Source organism: Macrotis lagotis, chromosome 8 (genome assembly GCF_037893015.1).
Source record: "Macrotis lagotis isolate mMagLag1 chromosome 8, bilby.v1.9.chrom.fasta, whole genome shotgun sequence".
Taxonomy (NCBI): domain Eukaryota; kingdom Metazoa; phylum Chordata; class Mammalia; order Peramelemorphia; family Peramelidae; genus Macrotis; species Macrotis lagotis.
In genome coordinates this window covers 53748823-53775295 of record NC_133665.1, presented here as the reverse complement: position 1 = coordinate 53775295, position 26473 = coordinate 53748823, and the positions used below count along the sequence as shown (strand labels likewise).

The 26473-nt window shown below is 38.5% G+C and overlaps 1 protein-coding gene across 3 annotated transcripts in view; it reads left to right on the top strand.

Moving 5' to 3' along the window:
- The window catches only part of LOC141495590 (uncharacterized), a 106115-nt gene that overhangs the window by 52316 nt on the left and 27326 nt on the right, over nucleotides 1-26473 (top strand). For all 3 annotated transcript variants that reach the window (XM_074197097.1, XM_074197096.1, XM_074197098.1), the window contains exons 52-60: nucleotides 1747-1850; nucleotides 2631-2749; nucleotides 9652-9816; nucleotides 13263-13471; nucleotides 15368-15474; nucleotides 19459-19580; nucleotides 20237-20443; nucleotides 23263-23433; nucleotides 24365-24499. In XM_074197097.1, coding sequence (XP_074053198.1) covers nucleotides 1747-1850; nucleotides 2631-2749; nucleotides 9652-9816; nucleotides 13263-13471; nucleotides 15368-15474; nucleotides 19459-19580; nucleotides 20237-20443; nucleotides 23263-23433; nucleotides 24365-24499 — 1339 coding nt within the window. The remainder of the gene's footprint in view (nucleotides 1-1746; nucleotides 1851-2630; nucleotides 2750-9651; nucleotides 9817-13262; nucleotides 13472-15367; nucleotides 15475-19458; nucleotides 19581-20236; nucleotides 20444-23262; nucleotides 23434-24364; nucleotides 24500-26473) is intronic.

Genomic DNA, 26473 nt, shown 5'->3' with positions numbered 1-26473 from the left:
TCTGTTCAGGAAAAAAAAAATACCTCAGTTCCTTCCATCAGTCTTTGTATGACATTGAGTCCAGTCCCTTCATTATGTTAATCTCACTCCTTTGGACAGGTTCTGATTTGTCTATGTCTCTCCTGAAATGTGATACTCAGAACTATATTAATTTGTTATGACCTGATCAGAGCAGAAGAGTTTTCATCATTTTTATCTTTTTAATTTTATTTTATTCTGAGTTTAAGAAATAAAATAAGCAAAGGCAGCTAGGTGGCACAATGGATAATCGAGCACCAGCCCTGGATTCAAGAGGTCCTGAGTTCAAATTCATCCTCAGACTTGATACTCACTTAGCTGTGTGACCTTGGGCAAGTCACTTAAGTCCATAACCTTGCAAAAAAAACAAAAAAAGAAAGAAAGAAAACAAGCATTTCCATAACATAGTAAAATACAAAAAAAAAGATTTCACATGAAACTGAAAATCTACTATATACAACTTGCTATTTCTTTTAAATATATAATTTGATATTTCTATTAATGAATTCTATGATCATGAAGTCTTTTTGGTCACTATACCACATTGTCTTATATCAATAATGCATACTGAGTTTCTAGTTGGCTAAGACCTCTAAATTTTCTGAATATGTACTGATGACAGTTCACTTGAAATAGTAATAGTAATCCTAGCTGCATTTATTTATATACATTTTAAGTTTGCTGTGATTTCCAGTGGCAGTAGTTACTATATGAGCCTAAGACTCCATCCCTGCCCTTTAGGATTATCCAAAATGATATATACTATTCATACAGCTGCCTCACTATAAAAGCAGGGATGGGGAATCTTTTTATCTGCCAAGGGCCACACAAAATCATCAACTTGAAAATTAGCCTGCTATATTTGGTCAAACATTTAATTCACCCCCTAGAAACCTCTTAGATTTATTGAATTTCAAGTCTCACCTAAGGTTACTATGGCAGCACCAGACCAAATGATTTTATGGATCTTAAACAATCTTGGCACCAGATATTCCCTGTCCCTGCTTTATAGAATGGCTACCTTCTGGTCAAAAGAACATTAGATTTGGAGACAGAAGACTTGTATTCATGTCCTATTAACTACTTCTATGACTTTGGTCAAGTCACTTAACTTCCCTGAGTCCCAATTTATTTAATCTGTAAAATGGAGGGGGTGCTAAATTATATGATCTCAAAGATCACTTCCTATTTAAAATCCTATTATTTAAGAAATGAGTATAAAGGGAATCCTACTTTCACACTGGCTTTAATTGAGAAGAGGAAAAACATCTCCAAAAACTGATTTGAAAACTTTTGATGAAGAAGTTAAGAGATTACCCATACAAAGACATCTGTAGGTTAGGTCTGCTCATTTTCCTTTATAATATTCTGAGAATTTTTTTGGCTCTTTTCCTAAACTCTGTATCCCCTCTCTCACTAATATGTCTTTCTTCTAACTTCAATCCCAAGGAATTTCATCCCTAGGGATCCTCTACCCTGACTCTTCCTCTTTTGAACTATTTGCAATGAACAGTAGGTAGAGCTGGACTGCAATATCACTGTTAGCCAGTAAGTGTCACCATCCAACATACATTATATTACTCCCAGAAAATTCTTTTTTTTCCAATTTTTCTTAGCTTTTTCATTCGGGTGCCTGCCGAATAGAGATGAGTTGGGAGGATCTTATGAGAGAAAGACCTTGGTAAGGTGCTTAGACTTAACCACCACTCTGGTTGTTTATTTTTTTAGCATAAAAGTCATTGGGGGAGTGTTCCAGGAATTATCACCTCATCAGAAACAAGCTATATATGGATTTCAGAAGAAGTATTTGGCTGCACAATTGGCTGATACAGGTAGGATCTAAAATCCCTAATCATTGACTTAATGACCTTTGCCCAAAATGATGATGATGATGATTGTAATAATAGACAAATAGGGGTTTTTTTTAAGTTTTATCTTAAAAAACTAGTCCCCCAGAATGCTTTAAAGTTTACAGATTACCATTTATAAAGCACTTCCTTTCTTTCTTTTCTCTTTTTTATTCTCTCTCTCTCACCATCCCTCTTCTTTCCTTCTCTCTCTCCTTTTCCCCCTCTTATCCTCTTCTCCCTTTCCCTCATTCCTCTCTTTTCTTCTCTTTTTTTTCTTTTCTCCTCTCTTTCATTTTCTCTTCTCCCTTTCCTCCATTTTTTAAAGACCTACCCTCCCTATATACCAGCCTCACTGGTCCAGACCCACTGATAATTGGCAAGGGAACTTTGAACCAGTTTACTTCTCTCTAGGTAACTAAGGTGCTCATGACATTAATACCAAACTTGGTGAGGACCCTATCAACAGCCCACTGCAACTCCAATCTATCTCCCAGACTCAGCTTTCCTGGTAGCTGAGATTACAGAGGGGCTTCAGCACACCCATTACTTTATACATTTTCAAAGCACTTTCCCCATACCATCTCATTGAACCTCCTGCCACCCATTTAATAGATGATGAGATGACATCCCAGGTCATGCAGGGTTAATGAAAAAGTTGAAACCAGACCCCAGGCTCTTCCCCCAAAAAGGGATACCAGCCAGAATTTCAGCCCATGCTGTTTGTTCTAGAACCTTTCTAACTACTCATCTCTGGTCCCACAGGCTCAGCATGTAACAGGCAAGGGTCTGACACCAGGGACTGGTTGCAAATGAACCTGGGCCCATTCTGCTCACAGGCCCTACTCGGTGACCTACAGGCTCTTTACCCAGACTTTGATGGAGTAAGTTTTTCCAGTCGCTGCCTCACCAACAGCACCAGTCTCAGCACTTAGCTTCAAGGACTTATGCTCCTAGCAGAGCCCAGAGAGCTCTACATCTCTCCCCTTCCTAATTGGGACAGTATTATTCTTCCTCTGTCCTCAGCATGGATATCTCCAAACAGACCAGGGAAAGAATCAGACTGGACTAAGATGGCAAAGGGAATAGAGGTTACCCATATAAAATAAGAGTTCTTTTATTGCTTTGAATTACTCAATTTTTTTTCTTTCCCTCATCTCTGGGTCAGTCTCATCTTGATCATGGGCTTATCAGACCCACTTCTCTATCTCCCAGTTCTCTGAACTCAGGACAGACTTTAGGTTGACATGGTCTAATGGAGATTATCTCTCCATAAACCATCTCTAAGGTCCGAGGCATATGCCTAAACTATAGATCCTGTCTGGGAGGGTTTCCATCATTCCAGGATTTAATTCATAATTGAATTTTCATAGAATATGTGGGACTTTCAGGATCACTTTCAACCAGCATGTACCTCAGTTTCTCCTAGAGATACATAAAGATACCTTCCACTTATGACATTCTGCATTTCTGATTTTTCATTTTCAACTCACTCATCTTCAAATCTACCATCTTTCAAACCTCCCTCAGTTTTAGTGAAATCAGTAGCAATAAATTTGGTTATTCCAACGTTCTGATGAAACCACATCACTTCAGTTGAAATGCTCTTCAATTCAAAATTCCCTACAGAGCCCCAGCTCTGTAGGATTCTGAACGGGGAAGAGACTGAGACATGACACTTCTGGGAACTAATTTTTTTTTTAATTTTTGCAAGGCAATAGGGTTAAGTGACTTGCCCAAGGTCACCCAGCTGGGTAATTATTAAGTGCCTAGGGTCACATTTGGACTCAGGTCCTCCTGACTCCAGGGCCAGTGCTCTATCCACTGCACCACCTTGCTGCCCAGATACTGGTAGTTCAAATCTAATTTTTTTTCCTAGCACTCCATGACTAAGGATAAGCTTGAAATTGAGACCAATGATAGTAGGAAAGAGTCTGGGGGCCCCCAGACAGGGCAGTATAGAAAGTTTCATAGGGACCCTCTCTCCTTAAGTACCTAGCTCCTATGTGGCAAAAATGAGGGTTCTAGAGGGAAGCACTAGGTTCAGTGGGCAGGAATTATAAGGAAATGAAAAGAGCTCAATAATTTAGGGATGGCTCAGAAAATGGGAAACTGAATGCCTTCAACTAGAAAATGGCTCCCTGTTGGAGGAGGCTAGAGAAAAAATTCCTTTTCAACTATGAGATGGACTAGGAGATGACCTCTAAGGTCCTTTCCAACCTAGAAATTCTATGTCTGTAGTTGAGTGTGTATCACATACCTGGCCAGCTGTGTGGCCTGAGTTGCCTCCCAGATGTTCCCTGTACCGTAATACATCTACTATGTAACTGTTTCTTCACTTACCAATAAAACTGTTTCCACAATCTGACTGGCTAAGTTCATAATGGTATTTATTTAAGGGATTGGGGTGGATTTTTAAAATTTTTTTAATTCAAATAAATACCAATAATAGTAGCCACTTGGGGCCCCTTCTCAATGTTTTCAACCAATTTCATCCGAGGGTGGAACCCCAGCCCCCCAGTCTTCCTACATCTATCCCCTCAGGAACCTTCCTGAGTCAAGTACAAATTTAGTTCTGTCCTTTTAATAAGCTCTCCTAGAACATGCTGCCCTCCCAGGGCTTATGCCCTTCCCAGTCTGCACCACTTCTGAAAACTCTCATATCATCATCACCTATTTAATGAGATCACATGCTACTGGTTGAACTAAAATTACATAAGAGGTATCAAAGAGTTGGGGGTGATTTGGAGAGGGAAAGTTGAATGAACTAGATGATGCTAGGAGTCATTTGGATGAGAGGAACAAGTTATACAAAGCTACATAAAATCAAATTTTGAGGAGGGACATTATTAACAAGTTTAATTTTCCAGAAAAAGGTGAAAAATAATGCTGAAGGAACTCAAAACTAGGTCATACAGGAATCAAAGAACTAAACTAAGGAGAATTAATATGGAGAAAGAAAGATTCATGGGGAAGAGGAAGCCAGTCTTCAGATAGCTATATGGGAAGACTGTTATATGAAAGAAAGATTAGACTTACTCTGCTCCATAGATAGTGTTCTGCCCATAGACTTTGTTTTTTAGGTTTTTGCAAGGCAAATGGGGTTAAGTGGCTTGCCCAAGGCCACACAGTTAGGTAATTATTAAGTGTCTGAGTCTGATTCTTTATCCACTGCGCCACCTAGCTGCCCTGCACATACACTTTTGATAAATATTGATGATGGCTAGGTGGAACAGAGGATAGAGCTCTGGGCTTGAAATTAGGAATTCATTTTAGACACTCTTATTTAGACACAACCCACAGTTGTATGACCCAGGGCAAGTCCCATAATCCTATTTTTCTCATTTCTTCATCTGTAAAATGAACTAGAGAACAAAATAGTAAACCACTACAATATCTTTATCAAGAAAACCCCAAAACAAGGTCACAAAGAGTTAAAAATGACTAAATAACAACAAAAAGTATTAGTGGAATTTTATTGAATTAAGATCTAGAGAAACAAAGAGGAAGTTTTCCACTCAATTGAAATAATATTAATAATATTAATAGCTAAAATTTATATGGTATTTAAAGGTTTGCAAAGTACAAACATATATTGATCTCATTTGAGTCTCATAACAACCCAGTGATGTTATAATTATCCCCATTATACAGATAAAGAGACTGAGGTTGAATGAGAATTTCCTGATAGAGCTGTCCAAAAGTCAATAGCATGGTTCATGAGATATTGAGTTCTCCACCACTACAGGAAATATATAATAGAGGATTGATAACTATTATTAACAGGATTTTTATTGAGTCAGTCTCTAATCTGGGTATGTTAGAGAAGGCCAGAGATAGAGTGCCAGTCATCAATGCAAAGAATAGATTTGAAAAGTTGAATTTCTCCACCTTACTGCAGTAGAAGCAGAGATTATACACATTATCATAAGTGGAAAGAGGGAGGAAGGTGGCTAATAGAACAATCAGATTGGGACTTTAGTGATTCTCTCAGGTCAAGACCACCAGTGCAGGACATTACAACACTTACAAATTTTAGGAGTCATGACCATCCAAGTATTACAACATAGGTGTCCTCGAGTCCTCTGGAAATGGTCAATTTGATTACTGAGACTTGGAGGTACATTATGATTTTGTTTGAGTCCAGAACAGGTTATACTGATTTACTTCACTTAACACTGGCAAGTACAGGTCAGGGGAAGAATGCAGACTAGTTAGGTTTAGTGATTGCTTCAGGCTTCTTTGTTTTTACTGATTCCTGTACCAGAGCCTACCTGTAGACTAGAAACTAAATTATTATTATATTCATTATACACATTGATAGATATGGAAATCATAATTCTTTTTTATCACTCTCAAGAGACACATTGTAGAGGGACTTCCTACATGGGGGTAGGGATAGAGAATAAAAAAGAGAAAAAAGGAGGTTGGACTGGATGAACTCTATAGTTCCAGAGATTCTATGATCTGTCACTAAAATTAGGACTTTTCAGCAAGGAAGATTAGGACAAAGTACAAAAGAGCTCTAGAATCTCATAAGAGAAATTTGATATAAGTTTTCTCTCTATTCACTAATACCTCCCTGATTTAATATTGGCATTTTTATAATCATGACTCTTGTGCATCAAAGCCCAGATATTCCATCTCCCTTAAAGTTAGAAGATTATCTCAGGTGAATCATGAACCAGCCATGCTCCTTCACATAAGGGAATAAACATTGTGAGCTCCTTCCCCTGATAGGTGGCAGAATTTGGAATATCAACAGGGTCCAAAAGCATCTTAGAATCATAAATGTAGAGGCATTCTGATCTAACTGCCACTTTGCAGATCAGAAAACTAAGCCCCCAAAGAACTGAAACTAGCCCAAGATCTAGAGAGTCAAAGTCAGCATTAAAAGAGGAACTGGAATCTAGAACCTTTTGCTCCAGTCATTCTTTCCACTTGACCACAAAATCCCTCCACAATTCATCCATAACAGCTGATTCAGAAATGCTTTGAGATGTTTAAGATGCAGCCCTGGGGCAGCTACCCAAATTCTAATCAGGCCTCAGACAGTTATAAACTGTATTACACTGGGCAAGCCAATTAATCCCAATTGCCTTAGAAGGAAGGAAGGAAGGAAGGAAGGAAGGAAGGAAGGAAGGAAGGAAGGAAGGAAGGAAGGAAGGAGAAAGAAAGAAAGGATGTAACCCTAACCTGTGAGAATAAATAGCATGAGAACAACCATATTTTCCTATAACCTGTTCCCATCAGGGCTCCTCAGCAGAGATAGAAGCCAGAGCCAGAAATGCTGTCAGACTACCCTAGTTGCCCCCTGTGGGGGAAATGCCACAACAGAAATTCAACAAATTCAAGTTCAACATAAGTAAATATCTACTATGGTACTGATCCCTGGGCTAGGTATGGGGAAAGAAAAATGGAATAAAAAAATAATAAAGTAAAATTCCTGCCTTTAAGGGTTTTATAGTCCAATAGAAAAATGACAATTTTGCAGATGATCTGCCTTCCACATGGGGTGATAGTTTCTTTAAAATACAGAGAATAGTCTTCTTTGAATTTGTGGTCTGGACCTGATTTCATTGGCATAGAAAACTTCCTATGTTGATGTTGATCAATAACTATTATTTAATTTATAATCTTAGAGAGTCACCTAAGAGCCTGAGAGGTTAAATAACTTACCCAGGATCAGAGAATGGGTCAGAGATAGAACTAGAATTCAGATCTTCCTGACTCCGAGGCTAACCTTCTATCCACTATACTATTCTGCTTCTCTGATTTAGTAGTGTCTCCTTTATAATCAGTGGTAAGAGTGCATGAAAGAAAAGGGAACTATGAGGTAGAACAACCTGGGGAACATATTTCCATATCCTCTCACTTCTATCAATCAGTGAACAGTTTTCCATGATTTTGTAGGGATACATTGACACTCACAGGGCAGCCTACCTTGGATAACAAATATTGCCTTCTCTCCTCCTGACCTTGTCCATTCTGAGCCCAGGGAATAATACAGTGTGGAACACTGAAAAGAATGTGTGAGTTAGGATCATATCCTTGCTCATGATACTTAATTTCTCTGGAGCTCAATTTCTTCATCTAGAAAATAAGGAAGTTGAATTACTTGATCTCTGAGATCCTTTCTAGTTCTAAATCTATAAAACTATGATGATCATAAAGAAAAGGAGATATAATGAGATCTTATATCAAAGTAGTTAAGCCTGAGCTAAGCCATGTCCCTATGTACCAAAAGAACCAATTATAAAGTCTAAGAAGTTCAGAAAATACCATAAGACCTCCCAGATGATTGGCAATTCAATTCAGTTTTACTTTTTTAAACAAAAACTTATTTTCTCTCCTCTCCATTGGTGAAAAAAAAGAAAGAGAAAAACCTTATCACAAATTTGTCAATTCAGCACCTATGTTTCAGAGCAAAGTGAAATGCAAAGTTTAGATAAGACAAGCCCTCAAGGAGCTTTCAGACTATTAAGAACATAACAATCTCTAAAACACAATATTATATAAGCATATTATATAGAAAGATGCAAAAACAAAGTGTTAATAATAAAGGATCTCTTTACATCTATTAGAGTGAATGCTGCTCTGGCTGTTTTACCGAGAATAAATCACATCATTGTTCCTCTCTGAATCCTCTCTGGCAAAGATGTGCTAGTAAATATTTAACAACCAATTCTCTGGGGGGGGGAAGATGCATGCACATTTAACTCTTAGGTTAAATTGCTTTATTAACATTGTCCCTATCAGTTTCTAAAGTCTAGATGATCAAGTCCTGAGTTGTAGCATTTTCCAGTTTCCAAAGTGTAAATGCTTACACTGAGAACTTAAAAAAGTGACTCTTGGGAGCTGATAGTCAGCACATCTAGGCCAGAGAAAACAGGTTAGCTTTGTAACTTGCTTGTAATTTGATCAAGGTCATGGGGTAGAGATAGGGCATTAGAGCAGCCTCTCCCCGGGGCCATCTCTGCCTCTGGCTAATCCCTTATGGTATGCCAGGCATGTAGCTAGATAGAACCTGTTAGAGCAACCCAGGGAGCCAGCCAGTGTATGTTTCCCAAGCTCTGGAGTGGGCAGAACTGCCTTTGCCAATCCATCAGGCAGGGTCCTAAGCAGGCTCCTCTTCTCTCAGACAGAAGTATTATTCCCCATTCTCACTTCTGAAGCAATAGAAAGTTCTTGACTGGTAGCCAGGGACCCCAGCTGGGTTCTAGAACCATAGAACCTGAGACTCAGAGAAAGAAAGAGATTTATCTATGGCTGGATTGGAGATTAGGGACTAGACCTCAGATCCCCTGATTCCAAAACCACTTTAATGATGTCGATACAGACTTAAAACTAGGAAGTGAGTCATTAACTCATTATCAACTCTTTCCTACTTTCTAATGTGTGCTCAACCTTCTGTTTAACCAAAAAGGTAGTCAAGAGATATAGGAAGAAACGTGGCACTTACCATCTCCTGTCTGGGGGCTAAGCAGCATAAATCTATTCCTTCTTTCATGATATCCATTCAAATATTTGAAGATTCCCTTATGAAGAAAAGACAATTAAGACAAAGTAGCTAGGAAAGAATAAAGCACTATAGTGTATATTTTCAGCTAAGTGCTCCAAAGTGTTATAGGAGATCACTGCAGTGAGATCAATACCAGGCAGGGAAAGCTGCCTGAAAGAAGTGAACCTGGAAGGATGGGAGGATTTAGATTGGGAGGAAGGGATAAGTTTCTTCTCATCTACATGTCTCTAGCTTTCTGCTCTCCAACTTGATCTGTCCCCTTAGGTTCAAGGCCTGGATATCAAGACCCCCAAGGAGATGGCACATCTGATTGTGACCTCAAATCTGAACAACCTGGAGAGCTCCCAGGACATCTTGGAAGTCCTAAGCAAAGATCTGTGCTTGGATGTCTCTACCTTTATGACCCAGTTTAATGAGTATACCCAGCAGGTGAGTGTCCACAGGATTCTTGGCCTTCACCTCCAAGCTCATCCACAGGCAGAGGGGGAGCATCTTCATTCCTTAGGACTCTGGCAACCACCCCAATACTGATATTATTCTTAACTCCTAGTACAAACTGGCTACAGACTCTGTCCTTCAAGGCCCCAGCTCAGCTGGAGGAGTATCTGTACTAGCAAAGGTCACAGCATCTAAGCTTCCCTCATCCCTGTTCTTCCATGACAAGGAGAATTTCCTTGAGGATATCAGCACTCATTTTCTCAGAGAGTGGGACTTCCATGCACATCAACTGTTTTCATGTCAAATTATACAAATAATATACAGAAGTCAGCATTTTTATGCTTTACTATTTACATATAACTTTCCATTGCAGTTAATTGTTCGACAATAGATTTGTAGCTAGGTTCATATCCTGGTTCTTTCACCTTGGGGAAAATTTGCTCCCCCTCTCTCTCTCCCTCTACAGTTTATTCATCTGTAAAAAGAGAAAATGAGCTAGATAATGTGGGTTCAAATACCACCTGTAAAGCTTATTACTCATGTAACGTTGGGCAAATCACCCTTCCCTGAGCTTTAGTTTCTTCCTTTGTAAAATAAGGGATTTAGAGTAGATGGCCTCTGAATTCCTTTCTAGATATAAATTTATATGCTCCTGTGCTTGGTAAGAAACTTCCACCTCCTCAGATTCCCATAGTATTGTAAAGTTTACATAGCACAACCCCAAAGATACATAGTACAACTATTGACCTCATTATATAGACAAGAAAACTGAGGCCCAAGGTCACATCATTAGGAAGTGGTAAAACTGAGACTCAAATCCAGACTCCAAAGACTTTTTCTAATTGTATTGAATAAATTCCAGTTCTTACCTTGAACACATTATGTTACCAACCTGCTCATTGGTCAAAGGTTTTCTTCTATTATTTCCTTTCCTCTAGCCAAGGCTATATTGTTCCTCTTAATCTATGTGTTATACATAGTTTTCCTAGCATCTCCTATCTCTTGACATCCTTTCTTGGGAGGAAAAGACTTTTCAATGATAATAATCATGTTAGTGTTGTTGAGAGCTATGAGTTCATTGGTATAGTGAACTCCCAATGTAGAAATTCCCTCCAGCAATAGAGATTGGCAGCTTGTCCAAAGATTAAGCCAAGGATTCTTAACCTGCAGTTCATGAAGTTGGATGGGGGGAAAAACTTCATCTTTACACTTCACCAACCACTAACTGAAATTTAGCATTTCCTCCAATTATTTAAAAACATTATTCTGAGAACAGTTCTATAAGTTTAAAAAGGGGGTCCATAACACAAAAAGGATTAAGAATGCTCAATTTAGATACATGTGAACTAAGGGCAATGAGAGGGGAAAGGTTGTCTCTCATCACCATTCACATTTATATATTGCTTTAAGGTTTGCAAACTGTTTTCTTTATGTTAGCCCTGTAAGACGTAGTACTTCTAATATTCTCATTTTACAGGTAAGAAAACTGAGGTCAGAGAGATTAAATGACTTGTCCATAATTATACAGATACTAAGTATTTGAAGTGGAACTAGCTAGATCTCTTGACTCTGAGTCATATAATGTACTCTATCCACCGCCTCTCTTAGGGTTGGATATGGTGGAAATAACAATTAATTTAAGGTTTACAAGGCACTCTATAGCTAATATCTCACTTAATCCTCACACCACAATCCCAATACCCCCAATTTGTTGTTGTTTAATCGTTTCAGTTATGTTCAACCATTCCTGATCCCATATGGAGTTTTCTTGACAAAGATTCTGGAATGGTTTGCCATTTCCTTCTCCAGCTCATTTTACAGATAAGGCAATTGAGATGAACAAGGTTAAGCGACTTGCCCAGGGTCTCATAGCTAGTAAATGTCTGAGGGCATATTTGAACTCACACAGATGATTCTACCTGACTTCAGGTCTGGCACTCTATCTCTGCTACCTAGCTGCCTGTTCCCATTTTACAGATGTATAATTAGAAGCTCATAGACTCATCCCTCATTGACTAGGGTTATACATTTAGTGAATGGCAGAATCATGATCTAAAAGCTGGATTTCAGACACCAAGGATAAAAGCTTGTTCCACATGATCCCCTGCTTCCATCTTAATAACACATTCAGATAATTATGGTAGATTTTAGTTCACCCTATGAACAGGACAGATGGAATACAGAAGGCAAGACCATGCTAATGACTTGGTGATAGAACAAGCTGATAAATTGAACCTTGAGACTGAACTCACTGAAGTTTTCTATTTTAAGATTAAATCCTACCTCTCAGAGAGGGACTATGACAACTAGCCTCCAGGGTTGAACAGAAATTAGATATAGGACCATATACATTTAGTCAGAGGCAAAGTCATATAGGCTTTTGCTCAAGGCTGCCAAAATTTAAAGGTGCCTTCAGACTTTAAGTAGTTCAGCAATTTAGGAATGATTGATCCTGCCTGCTCTTAATAAAAATAATTTGTTAAAATAGAAAGCTAACTGATGATTGCTTCCCTCTAGTAATAGTGCTTATCCCATGTTGTTATGAGGATTAAAATGAGATCATTATTATAAAACACTTGGCAAACCTTAAAATGCTACATAAATGCTAGGTATTGTTATGTAATTAAAGATAGTCTCTGTCCTCAAGGAGTATCAGAATGACCTAGAGAGCCAGTTCTGAAGTCAGGAAGACCCAGGTTCAAATCCTATTTCTGGTATATAAATATATGGGGCTGTGTAACTGAACAAGTCATAGCCTTTCAATTGTTGTAACTTAGCAACTAAGACTCTGCATTGCAAAGAAGTTGATGACCTGCCTCAATATAAAGTTTCCTCCTCAGGAAACTCCAGATATCAGTAAAATCACAGGTCTAACCCCTATCCCTGTCTTTGTGAAGCTTATAATTAGCAAGAAAACAGTGGTTGAAACAGACCCAACCTTGTCTGAGGAAGTTCTTTGCTGAGTCAAATATTTAGTCTTAAAAATCAATAAATAATAGATACAACCTGAGAAAGAATGAAAAAGGGAGAAAAGAAGGAAAAGATAGAAGGGAGAAGGAAAAAAAGAAAAAGAGGAAGGAAGGAAGGAAGGAAGGAAGGAAGGAAGGAAGGAAGGAAGGAAGGAAGGAAGGAAGGAAGGAAGGAAGGAAGGAATGGAGGGAGGAGGAAAGGGAGAGAGGAAGGAATCCTTCCTTAAAAGGATAGCAAGATTTCAAACAACTTTGTATTGAAGAGCTCCATTCCATCTGTGCCATGGAAATACCCTTTTTGACTACAAAGATTGGACTACTGACAAAAGGCAGATTGGAGAAACCAAGGACACTCCACTGACTTTCTCCATTGTTTCCATTGTGCCAGGGATCATCTTGGCACTACTTTTGTGCCAACACCCTAAGCTCCTCCCTCACTACACCCCCACCTTCCATCTTGTTCTGCAGGCTCACCTGATTGCCCTACCTAATGCAACGGTCGGGGCCGCCATCCTGAGAGCTGTTCTAGACAGGCTGAGCCCCAGCTCCCACCTCTTCCCTGCCTCTGTGTGGGCAGAGTGGTTCCAGCATCAGCTCCCCCTGCTCCTCCCATTTGTGACAACATCTACCCTTGCCAGACTCAGCACCAATGTCTCCTGTGACTCCTATCAAGCTGTGTGAGTGCCAAGACACTCCTCTGCTGCCCCGCAGTCTTAGGTTCCCAGAGGGGCTCAGGGGAATACAGAGTTTTCCAGGATATCTAAAGGCATTCTGCTCTAGATGATCACAAATTGGTCCCATGTTCCTATTGTGCTTTAGAATTTATAAAAATGCCTTCCCTAGGATAATGAGGTGGCACAACGGACAGAGCATCCTCCTTGGAATCAGGAGAACCTGAGTTCCTATCAGGTCTCAGACACATGATACATTCTAGCCATGTGACCTTTGGCAAGTCACTTAACCCCCTTGCCTTACAAAAAAAATTTTTTTTAAATGCTTTCCTTTCTGCAACCTTTTGAGGGAGGGATAGCAGAGATACTAAGGTCCCATTTTATAGGTGAAGAAAGCAAGACTTGGAAAAGTCATTTGACTTTGCTTCTGAATACACCATAGTGCCAGGACTAGTAGGCCCTTCATAAATACTTGTTGATTGATTGATTGCCCATGGACATATAGCTAATAAATGTCAGAGCCAGGGCTAACTCTAAGCCCACTGTTTGCATACAATTGCATAAAGTGTCCAAGGCTAATGAGGGTTTTCTTTCCTTTCAAAAACAGAAAAAATGGGGGAGAGGGAAGTAACTAGCAGACATTTTCCATATTCAAGTATCTCCCATTATAGACTTGAAGGTCATTTTCTTTTTTTTTCTTTTTTTTAGGTTTTTTTTTTTGCAAGGCAAATGGGGTTAAGTGGCTTGCCCAAGGCCACTTATTAAGTGTAATTATTAAGTGTCTGAGGCCAGATTTGAACTCAGGTACTCCTGACTCCAAGGCCAGTGCTCTATCCACTGTACCACCTAGCCACCCCCTTGGAGGTCTTTTTTCTAAATCAGGGTGAGGAACCTTTTTTTCTGCCAAGAGCCATTTGGATATTTATAACATCATTTGCCAGCTATATTTGGTCAAACAATTAATTCACCCCTAAAAAGCTCCAGGATTTGTTGAATTTTGAGTCCCTGCCTGCTGTTGCATTGGCAATGCCACACTAATATAGTCAGAGGATCCACTCCAGTTCTAACCCAACTTTCCATCATTTTCTTACCTCTGGACATTGCTCACATCCTACAACTACCTTCTGTCCCTAGACACAGCCTACTCACCTATCCAAATGGGCATTTCCTTCTCACCTTTCCTTGAGAAAGCTACCTGTCCTGAGCACAGGTCTCCTTGAATCTCAGTGGGACCCCTAGATAGGGACAAGCCCAAGAAGAGCAACTTCCCAAAATCTTAGGATACAAAGACAGAGAGAAACATCACTAGTACCCTGATTCAGAGAGAGGCCACCTGGAAGTAGGAGATGCCCTAATCAGCTGCTGCTACAAATGAGATGTGAAGTGGGAAGCCTCATATTTGTCTATAAACAAAAACATTAGTCTACTAGGTCAGTCCTCTGGTTCTTTCCCAGCCTAACATTCTAGGTTCTAGGTTCTTTTCCATCAATCCTCTGCTATGTTTCTATGATTTTTCAATCTGTCTAGTACAGAATACCAACAGGATGAGGAAATTCCCTCAATGTAAATTGGAATTTTAGAGAGTTTCCTGGGTATCTGAAAAGGGAATGATTGTTCCTGTCTTTTCGCCCTGCTCTCTCTGATATGCCATGATATTTCTTTGTCTGCATAATCCTAACCAAGGTCAGTGACACAGCAACATTTTTGAGTACCCAAGCTAGCTGGATGCTCAGTAAGAAGCGGTTTCACTGTGTTCATAAAAAGTCAGAGGGGAGGAACCTGATACTGAGATTTGGAGAAGCCTTTGAAGAGCTCCCTTAGCTTACAGCATTTACAAAATTTCCATCATGTGTAAAGCCCTGGATAAGGACATTCTTTTGTGTTTGTTTGTTTGCTTTCCAGAGTGAAAGGATTCAATGCAGTTTATGAATCTCTCTCAGCCGCAGCAAGAAGCGACATCTACAATGACTACATGAGGAAATACTTATTACAACAAACTGACTTAACAGGTGTGTCATTTGTCCTATTCCTGGAAGCCTTGGATTGGTTTCTGAGGTCCATGGCGTTAGGTGAGGGGTAAGAGGTAACACTTCTTGCTGCCCATTGCTCTTGAATAAGTAGTAATATAATCATTATAATTATCATCTCATTCCTCTCATCCTTGGAGTTTACTTGTCTTAAGGCAAGTTACTATCTTACTACTAACCTTTTTTCTTTTTTTCTTTTTTTTGGCAAGGTAATTGGGGTTAAGTGATTTGCCTAGGGTGACACTGCCAGTAAGTGTCTGAGGTCAAATTTGAACTCAGGTCCTACTGCCTCCAAAGCCAGTACTCTATTCACTGCATCACCTAATTGCCGCTACCCCCCCCACACACACACACACTATTATTCTTTTAGGTTTATTGTTCTGTTTACACATAGTAAAGGATAAAGGGGAGAGGAGCAAAGTGAAAACTTTTTTTAAATGAATAAAAATATGAGAATGTCAGATCATCTTCTCTAGGTTTACTAAAAAGCAACTCTGGGACAACTTGAAAAGCAGATGGGATGAAAGGGATTATATAGAGTATTGCAAAAGTCTTGGCACAGCTTTATTCTCTTAAAGTTTAAAGCTATTAAAAAATAAAACTTCACTAACACTTTTAGGCTATCCTATAGATACTTCTTCCTTTTTTCACATATTTTAAATTTCTTCTACTAGGTCTCTAAATTTTGAAACATTTTTATTCCATGTAGTTTAGAGAAGCATACTGCTAAAAGTAATTATGCTGCAATACTTTAAAAGATTCATTATTTCATCTGTGGATATACTCCTTCCTCAAATCACCAAAGCAGATGATATCCTGACCAGTCTTGAATTGCAATATACAAAACAATTAAAATTAGGCAATCCCCCAGCAAACATGCTCCTGGAGACAGGTATCATTGAGTCTGCTTAACTAGACTGGTCCTCCAAGGATAGAGTCTATGGTTAAGCCCTTCTCAGTGTTATAGATGTGTCTAGTTACATTTCACTAGCAGAACCTTCAAGAACCCTGGGTTTCTTTGATAATACAATATGAAATTTAATGGAGGAATATTAACACTAGCAACAACAACTGATACTTCTACAGCACTTTACAATTGGGAAGGATTTGGAAAGTATCTCATTTGAAACACATAGTACAGTAATTGACATGTAATAGGGACAATCAATGAATTTGGAAAGAACAGCACCATTAGGTGCTATTGGATTATTATTATTCCCATTTTATAGATGAACTTAGACAATGATCTGTCTTAATTCATACAATTGGTGGCAGAGCTAGGACTACAATTCTGGTCAATCAACTAGTCAACAAAACTTTAATAACTGCTTCTGGGGACCAGGCACTCTGGTTGGCACTAGAAATACAAAGAAAGGTAAAAGACAGTCCCCACTCACAAGGAGGAACCTGGAAGTTCTCAAACTCACAGTGAAATGGGGAAGATAGTATGCAAACAAATATGCACAAACAAGATATGAACAGCATGAAATAATTGGAGATAATTATTAGAGTGAAGATATTAGAATTAAAGGGATCAGGAAAGGCTTCCTGTTGAAGGTGAGATTTTTGTGGGGACTTGAAGCAAAACAAGAGATGACAATGAGGATGGAGAACATTCAAGGAATGGGGGGACAGCTGGTGAAAATACCAGGAAGAAACAATGGAACATGGAAGATATGAAGGAGAGTAAGATGTAAAAAGAATGAAAAGGTAAAGGGGGTCAGATTATGAAGGGGTTTTAAGTTAAATAAGATATTATATTTGATCTGGAGGTGAGAGGGAGTCACTGGTATTTCTGACTATACAGATAACATGGTTAGACTTAGGAAGATCACTTTGACAGCTGAATAGAGATTGGACTGGTGTGGGAAGAAATATGAAGTAGAAGGAAAAACCAATAGTTATTGCAATGATACAGGGATGAGATGATAAAGACTTGGAATCCCTGCAAATACCTTGGTTGCTGTCCTCTGTATTTGATCTACATCACTGATGTTTTTCCTGAAATATGATAGTCAGAATGAATATAATATTCCACATATGATCTAATCAGGGTTGAATACTGGGCAATTATTGCCTCCCTGACTCTGGGCCCCATATTTCTGGACACTGAGCAGGCTAAGATCACATTTAGCTTGTTTTTTTCCTAACCTGACTCATTTTTGACATACATTATACAAGGAATTCCCTAAAATCTTCAGATCTGTATCACATAAACTATTCATGTTTGGTCTATCCTGAACTTCCATATTTTTACTTGATTTAAAAACAAGTGTAGGATCTTAATAGATTCAATCCATGATTCTTTCAGTCAATCAGATAGTCAATCAATAAGCATTTATTAAATGCTTATATATTATATGTTAATATATTATTATTAAATGCTAATATAGTTTATGCCAACCACTGAAAATAAAAAGATAAAGGTTGAAATAGTTCCTGCACTCAAAAAAACTTATATGCTTAGGGAAGCTAAGAGGCTCAGTGAATAGAGCAAAGGCCCTGGAGATAGGAGGACCTGAGTACAATTCAAGCCTCACAAACTTGATGTTCAGTAGCTGTGACTACCCTAGGGCAAGTAACTTAACCCCATTCCCCCCCCTCCAAAAAAATAACTTATATGCTTTCAGGGAAGATAGTGTGTGTATGTGTGTGTGTGTGTGTGTGTGTGTGTGTGTGTGTGTGTGTACAGACAAAATAAATACAAAATTCATTTTAAAATTGTTCCAGAAGGCATTACACTTGTATTTGAGGAGATAAAGCCTTCCTGTAGAGGAGCTTGAGACTAGATTGTTAACAGAAATAAAAGATTCTTCTCTGTGGAGGTGGGGGAATGTGCTTTCCAGGTATACAGAACATTCATTGCTAAAGTTTGAGATGAGAGATTCTAGTTTTCTGAGAAATTTTCAGATCTTGAATCTGTTTTTGCTTGCTTGTGGTCATTTGGCTATACCATCACAAACTGCCCATTTCAACCTCATCCCCCTTCCCCAAGTACTAGCCAATCTCCCTCGGGCATCTTTGTGAGGCAGGGTGGTGGGTGAGTAGCAAACTGGAAGGAGATAGTCCATAGAGGCCTGTGCCATCTCAGAAGAGGGAGATATGAAATCAAGTCATCCAAATGGGAACTGGAACTCCTTTTCTAGAATTTTGCATGACTTCTAGAATAATCCTACCCATTGAACAATGGTACAGAGATGTATCTGTTATGATAACAAAGGAAGCCAGTTAAACACTGAGTTATAATGAGACTTTTCTGAATACTCTAAAATGTACTTCTCTTCAATTTAGTTAAGAATATCTTTTTTTAAAATTTAAGACAATGGGGTTAAGTGGCTTGCCCAAGTCATGAAGCTAAGCAATTATTAAGTGTCTAAAGTCACATCGGAACTCAGTTCTTCCTGACTCTAGGACTGGTGCTCTATCCACTACACCACCTAGCTGCCCCAGTTAAGCATGTCTTTGCTCTGCTCATGGATAGCTCACATTTAGGAGGAGACAGCACACACACACACACACACACACACACACACACACACAAACACGCAAACACACACAAACACACACACAGTTAAAGAAAATCTGAGATAAAAATGAATGAAAAATAATTCATTGACCTCTAAAAGTCTAATTTCAATATTAAGCAAAAGTGATATAGGACTGCAAGGCAGCCCTTGCCCTCAGGAAGTTTAATAAGAAATAACACATATTGGGGAGTGATGGGCAAGGATGGACTTTGTGGTCTGGGAAGAAACAGGGCTGGTGGATGAAGCAAATAGGGCCTTTGATTGAAACTCTCAAGTTCTAGACCTTGAAGCAATGTTGCAGAATGTCAGGAACTGGAAAGAATCTTTAGACAGTTTTCAGGAAAGGTTTAAAAAGTACTCTATTTTTAAATGGATTTTTAATATATTCTCCTGAGCCACCTGCAAGGATAATAGCCTTTGATTCTGAAATTCTATACAGGAGGATCAGCCTGTCCAGGGAACGCAACTAAGTCAGCTGACTGGCTGGCCAAGAATTTGGGCAAGTTTTCCTCTGATGCTACCCTCAGTGATCTGGACACATTCTACCCCAATATTACTTCAGTAAGTGTCTAGAATTCAGTCTATTCAGTGTCCCAAATATCTATACCAATGACAGGGCCTGCATCAATCTTGGGGGAGGGTGTCTGGAGGGGCACATTCCCCTGCCCAATGAATATACCAATATCTTTCCCAATGTTTGGATCTAGCCCCAGTTCCCCTTGATCTTCTCCCAAAGTTTTTAGCTTACAGACAGCTCCCTACAGCTATTGGAAACAGGATAGGACTGAAATTTAGACAATCAATAAATTAAGTAATAAGTGCTTACTATATTCCAGTCAGTATGTGAGGCATTGCAGATTCAAAGACACAAATGAAACAGTTTCTATCCTCAAAGGACTTAGACTAGTCAAGTCCAGTCACTTCTATCTTGATGGGGGGAAAAGGGAAGAGGGGGATGTTAGCATCAGTTCTCAAGACATACATTTCAGGCTTGGGTGAGTTTGGGAGGGAAGGGCAAGATGCTGGAAATACTATATTATGTATTAATAATCTCAGTACATGAAGGAAATGAGGATTCCAGAAATCCTAGTCTTTCAAGTAAAACCTCTATTGCTCAGATCTGGGTCTAAAATAATGCTAAGGAGAGATCGTCATAAAACATGGAGAGATGGGACCTTTCAAGAATATTCACTTCCCTCTGCCTCTGTTCTCCTTAGGAGATTGAAGCCTTCACAGACCTTGTTTCAGAGGAAACCTTTCAGACACTAGGGGCCTTGGCTGTTGGGTTAACCCCATCTGTGATCCTGAGCAAGGCAGATGGACAGATGCTAAACAGAACACTCCCACTTCTATCCACTATCAGAAGCTGGAGTCCTGCCCAGGCTTCTATCATTATTAAAAAACTCCTTCAAAATGGACTTCAGGTAAATCAAATTTTAAAAATGACCTTTTCCTGACTGATGTAAATATGTTAAACACAAATGTACATGTGCAAATTTACCAGACTGTTTAACATCCTGGGGAGGGATAAGGGAAGGGAAGGTGATAGAAAAATATGTAACTCATAAATTTGCAAATGGGTGAATGTTGAAAAACTATGATAGCATATAATTGGAAAAGTAAAATAACATTTCAATTTTTTAAAAAATAACACCATTTTAAGAATTCTTTGAAAACATGCTCATATTACTTAATCCACAGAATAACAGAAATGGAAGGAACCTTGGAGATTATATAGTTTAAGTTCCTCTTCACATTTTATAGAGTGGGAAACTGTGACTTTTTTAAAGACCATACTGAGTTAGTGATTAGCTCAGGCCTTCTGATCCCCAACCATGAGCTTTTCCTATTATTCTATTAGTTCATTAATGATCCTTGGTCACTCAAACTTGCTGCCTCCAAAGGGCCATGACTTCATACCACAGTTCCCAGTCTTTTAGGGAAAATCACTCCTTTTCACAATAAGGGTTGGAGATGCCAAGGGGAGGAGTCAAATTAAAAGAGTGCCCCCTCAATTTGTACCCTATTCCTTTCCTGTGCTTGCATATGTCAGGTATCACCCAGGTAATTCCAAGGGGAAGAATCAAAGATAATTGAATTTGTGACCCTGTCTATCTAGGTAAATGATGGAGAGTTTCATAGAAGTATGGGGGAATAGAAGTGTTTAAGGGGGATTGGGCTGAAGAATAAACCACAGAAATTGTATATAATATGACAATAGCAATCAGAATTTCATTTAATTCAGTGTGGTTTGTTCCATAAATGAACTCTCTTGGAATTTCCAATGGCATATGTACCATAGGTCACAAATATTGTTATGGGGCCTCAGAAATTCCATTTTTTATAAATGGCCTTCTCGAATTGGAGTCAAAGGACATGAGTTCAAACCCAGCACTGCCACTGGTGCGATCCAGGATAAGTCACTTAATGTTAAAATGGGTATCATCTTCCTCATCTATAAAATGTGGGCTTGGATCTCTAAGTTCCCGTTCAGCTCTAAACTTGTTATCATGTTTATTAGGGAACATCAGCAGAAGCAATAAAATAGAATGCCCCCAAATAATAGCTCATTTTTGCTTATAATATCTAGCTTATGTCCTAGGCATTCTGCTAGATGCTTAAGAATTATTATTATTTCATTTGATCCTTACAACAACCTCTGGGAGGTAGGGCTATTATTATTCCCATTTTATAGATGAGGAAACTGAGGTAAACAAAGGAGAAGAGACATGCTTAAGGTTACACAACTAGAAAGTATCTGAGACTGGATTTGAACTCATGTTTTCCTAACGCCAGGCCCAGCACTCTATCCTGTGCAACATCTAGCTGCCTCAGTAATCCTCAGTAATATTTCTATTTCTTATACTCCTCAACTTCCAGCATTAAACTCAGTGACCTATTTGATTCTTCCTCTCTCTTATAAGACTCTGTAATGTTCGCAATTCAAAAAGCATATATTAAGCACTTAATATGTTCCAGTTACCGTGCTAGTAACTGGAGAAAAAAAGACAAAAGAAAAGTAGTCCCTGCCTCAAAGAGCTTACATTCTATTGGATCGTGACATCAGAGAGCTGATGCCATGACATGTACTTGAACTGGAATGAGTGAGGGCATGCTAAGTCATCAGTCTCACTTTCTCCTCTGGAGCCTTCTGGGTTCAGGGGCCAGATATGAATCAGATTGACTGGAGAGGACCCTGGATGAGAGGCGATTAAGGTTAAGTGACTTGCCCAAGGCCAAGTGTCTGAGACCAGATTTGAAGTCAGGCCCTCCTGACTTTGGGGTTGATGTTCTATTCATTGCACCACCTAACTTCTGGATAAAGACCAGAGCACAGACCAGGAGAGCATAGATCCCCAGAACTAGTTCTAAAAACAATAGCACAATAAAAGCCTAAAATAGGACAGGGTTCCTCGTGTTCAGTCAAGAAATAGGCTAGAGGGGGCAGCTAGGTGGCAAAGTGGATACAGCATCAGCCCTGGAGTCAGGGAGACCTGAGTTCAAATCCAGCATCAGACATTTAATAAAATCCTAGCTGTGGGATCTTGGGCAAGTCATTTAACCCCATTGCCTTGCAAAAAAAAACAAAAAACAAAAGAAAAAAAGGAATAGGCTAGAAAAAATGAGCAAACCTTAAAAGATACCATAAAAAAAAAAAATAACTGGGGATGGCTAGGTGGCGTAGGGGGCGGCTAGGTGGTGTAGTGGATAAAGCACCGGCCTTGGAGTCAGCAGTACCTGGGTTCAAATCCAGTCTCAGACACTTAATAATTACCTAGCTGTGTGGCCTTTGGCAAGCCACTTAACCCCATTTGCCTTGCAAAAAAAAACCTAAAAAAAATTACCACAGTGGCAGTTTATGTTATAAATTCAGAATATCATTTTAAATAAAAGGTACAAAAATTCACTGAAAAAAAGAACTTATAAAATGCTGAAATGGTCAAATAGAAAAAGAGGTACAAAAATCTCACTGAAGAAGATTATTCCTTAAAAATTAAAATTGGTCAGGTAGAAGCTAATAATTCTATGAGGCATCAAGAAACAATAAAACAAAGTCAAAGAATAATAATTTTAAGGTACAAAATAAAATATATAGGATATACAGGGAAACTACTTATACCAAAAATCATCATTAATTTTTTTTTTACTTCATGAACTTCAGGCTAAGAACCCCTGTCCTTTAAGTATTAATGGCATTAATCTATAATATGGCATCACTATACTCCTAACTTTCTGTAAATAGCTCTCACAAGCTAGAGATGTACTAGACCTGGGAACCCTGGTATCTGGACTTCCCTCGAGTGAAGTGAATCGGCTAAGTGATGATGCCATCCTTCAACTTGCAGCAGACGAGAATTTTATCAACATTCTCCAGAGAGCCCCAGAGTTCCTACAAAATGCTTTTGTTCATAGGGTGAGTATGGGCTCCCTTAATCATAATTGGCTGTAGACATATGCATACCCGGCTTTCCCTGAGCACAATTGATGTTTACACCTGCTCTTTCCCTGATACCACCAGCCCTAACCCCAAACATGGAGACTTGAATATAGGGGATTTCCTGGCAGCCCAAATAGTAGATGTGATCTTTGGCTTTATTAATAAATGCTAGCATCCATAGTGAGGGAGGTGATGCTTCTGCTGTCCTCTGACTTGGCCAGATGATCTCCAGAGCACTATGCCCAGCTCTGGGTCTTGTATTTTAGAGGGGACATTGACTTGGAACTATGCCACACAAAGTTCTGTTAAAGGAACCAAGAAAATTTAGGCTAGAAAATAGAAGACTTAGAGAGAGGAATCTCTGTCATTTTTTTTCTCAAGCAATGTTATAATAAAGAGAGGCCAGACTTCTGTATGTCTCTGCACAGCACCAGGATTAATGTGCAGACATCAGAAGGCAAATTTTGGTTTATCTATCCTAAAAATCTAGCATAGTGCTCGTAGTAGAGGATACTGACTGATTAGAAGCTCAACATTTTCCACTTAGTTTTAAAGAGGGCAGAGAGTAAGAAGCTAGAGAGAGGCAAGATATGGAGCCAGTGGGTCAGCCTCAGTTCTGGAAATTCACCCTAGGTAAGAATCTTAGCTTCTTAATAGGATAAGTATGCTGTTACCATGTTACAGTATAAAATAACTAAACTACTAAAAAAGTTAGGGATAGTTTTTCTTTGGACTTTGCATCCCCATTACCAAGTATACCTCTCATTTAATAGATACTTTTTGATCGATTGATTGATTATGTAGCTCCAGTAAATTCCAGATAGGGAAATGTGCATAGGCTGAAGAAGTCAACTGTTCTTCCATGGAAATAGATTTTGCTGAGAGTTTGTGGGGCTCTATATTTCAGATATTACAAAGCAATCAAGCAAAGGGTTTTCCCAGAGTTCCAGCTGGTCTGGCTTCCCAGATCCCCCTGTCTCAGCTGCTTTCTTCCCAGATGGACATTGATGAGATCAATAAAATGCCATGGACCCCCGACCAGGTAGTTTCCATTAATGTAACTATCCTATAAGAGATAACATAGTATGGAGGTAGAAGAAAAGCAAGCATTGATATTGGGTACAAAAATCTAAGTTAGAATTCCAATTTTGCCATTAACTAGTCAAATGACCCTGGGCAAGTCACCCTGCCTCAATTATTTCATTTGTAAAATGAGCATAAAATAAGACACTGCCTTATTAGGGAAATATTGTGAGAAAAGCATATAGTTGTTAATCTTAAAGCATTATAAGTGTAGATCCTTATTATTAGTGTGAGATTACATATATAAAGGGTATAGTGACTGTAAACATGTTGTAGAAACATCAATTATAGAGTCAATATTCATCTATAGAGATTGGTTGTCATGAGGGAGGTGACCAGGGAGATTTCTGGAAAAACAAGGCATATAATAAATGATTTTATAAAAAACACTTTAAAGTTTACAAATGATTTTACATATATTTTCTCACTGGATTCTCAATGCAGCCCTGGAAGGGAATTTGAAAGACTCAAATGCTAAAATTTTCCCAGTGATCTAGTATATTGTAACTAACAATTCAGAATTTCTTTCAAAGGTCATTTCATATGTTACTTCTTATTGGAGCCCTTCCTCATCCCCCTGTTTATTAGTATCTAATATTATCTCTTCTCAAATAACTGTATATATATTATATATATATATGTATGTGTGTATGTGTGTGTACATATACATATATGTATATATACCCATTGTTTGCGTTTACATTTTTGTTTTATATATATGTGTGTGTGTATGTGTGTATATATATATGTGTGTGTGTGTGTGTGTGTGTGTGTGTGTGTATGTATATACACATATGTTTGTTCCAGGTAATGGTCACATTATTTTAATTCTCATTGCATATTTCCATTAGACTGAAACTAAAAACATATTTCACATAATTATAACTTCTTATAAGATCAAATTTGACTATATGTGACCACTCCAGGGGAATTCACCATTCAGACTGATTGAGCCCTGTCTTTATTGTATTCCCACTAGAATGTAAACTCCCTGCGGTCAAAAACTTTTCCATTTTGTCTTTGAGGATATAGTTACTTTGCATATTCTAGTGCTTAATAAAACTTATTGGTTAAATTGGTAAAAATGGAAAAGAAAGATAGATTTGTTGCAAGAGTACATGGATTTAGGGGCGGCTAGGTGGTGTAGTGGATAAGCACCGGCCCTGGAGTTAGGAGTACCTGGGTTCAATCCAGTCACTTAATCCAGACACTTAATCCAGACACTTAATAATTACCTAGCTGTGTGGCCTTGGGCAAGCCACTTAACCCCATTTGCCTTGCAAAAAAAAACAAACCCTAAAAATATTTTTAAAAATTAAAAAAAAGAGTACATAGATTTAAATCACAGGCTCTGCTTCTTACTTCCCATGTGACCTTGGATACAGAACTTAATCAGGCTGAACCTCAAAATCCTCATCTGTAAAATGAGGAGGGTGGGTCAAATGACCTTGGAAAGGTCATCTGAAAAGGGACTTTCAGATCAATTATCTCTTACTTTCATTCACTTTAATATAGGGGTCCCAAAAAGTTATAGTGTAGTTTTAAGCTTTAGTAACTCTATTTTTCACTTTTTTTTAAAAAATTGTCTTTTTTTCCTTCATATGGTTTTTTCCCCTTTTGTGTTATTTCTTTTTTTTTACAACATGACTATAAGGAAATAAGTTTAACACAATTGTACCTGTATAACCTATATCAGATGACTTGCTGTCTTGGGGAGGGAAGTGAAAGAGGGAGAAAAATTTGGATCTCAAAAATCTTATAAAACTATCTTAACATGTAATTGGAAAAAAATAAAATGCTATTAATTGAAAAAATAATGTTAAGCTTTATTAACTAATAAAAGTAGCTATTACTAGTTTTAAGCAATCTACACTAAGATTTTTGGAAAGCTATACTTTAAGGATGTTTGCATAAGTGTTGTAGTTCCATACAG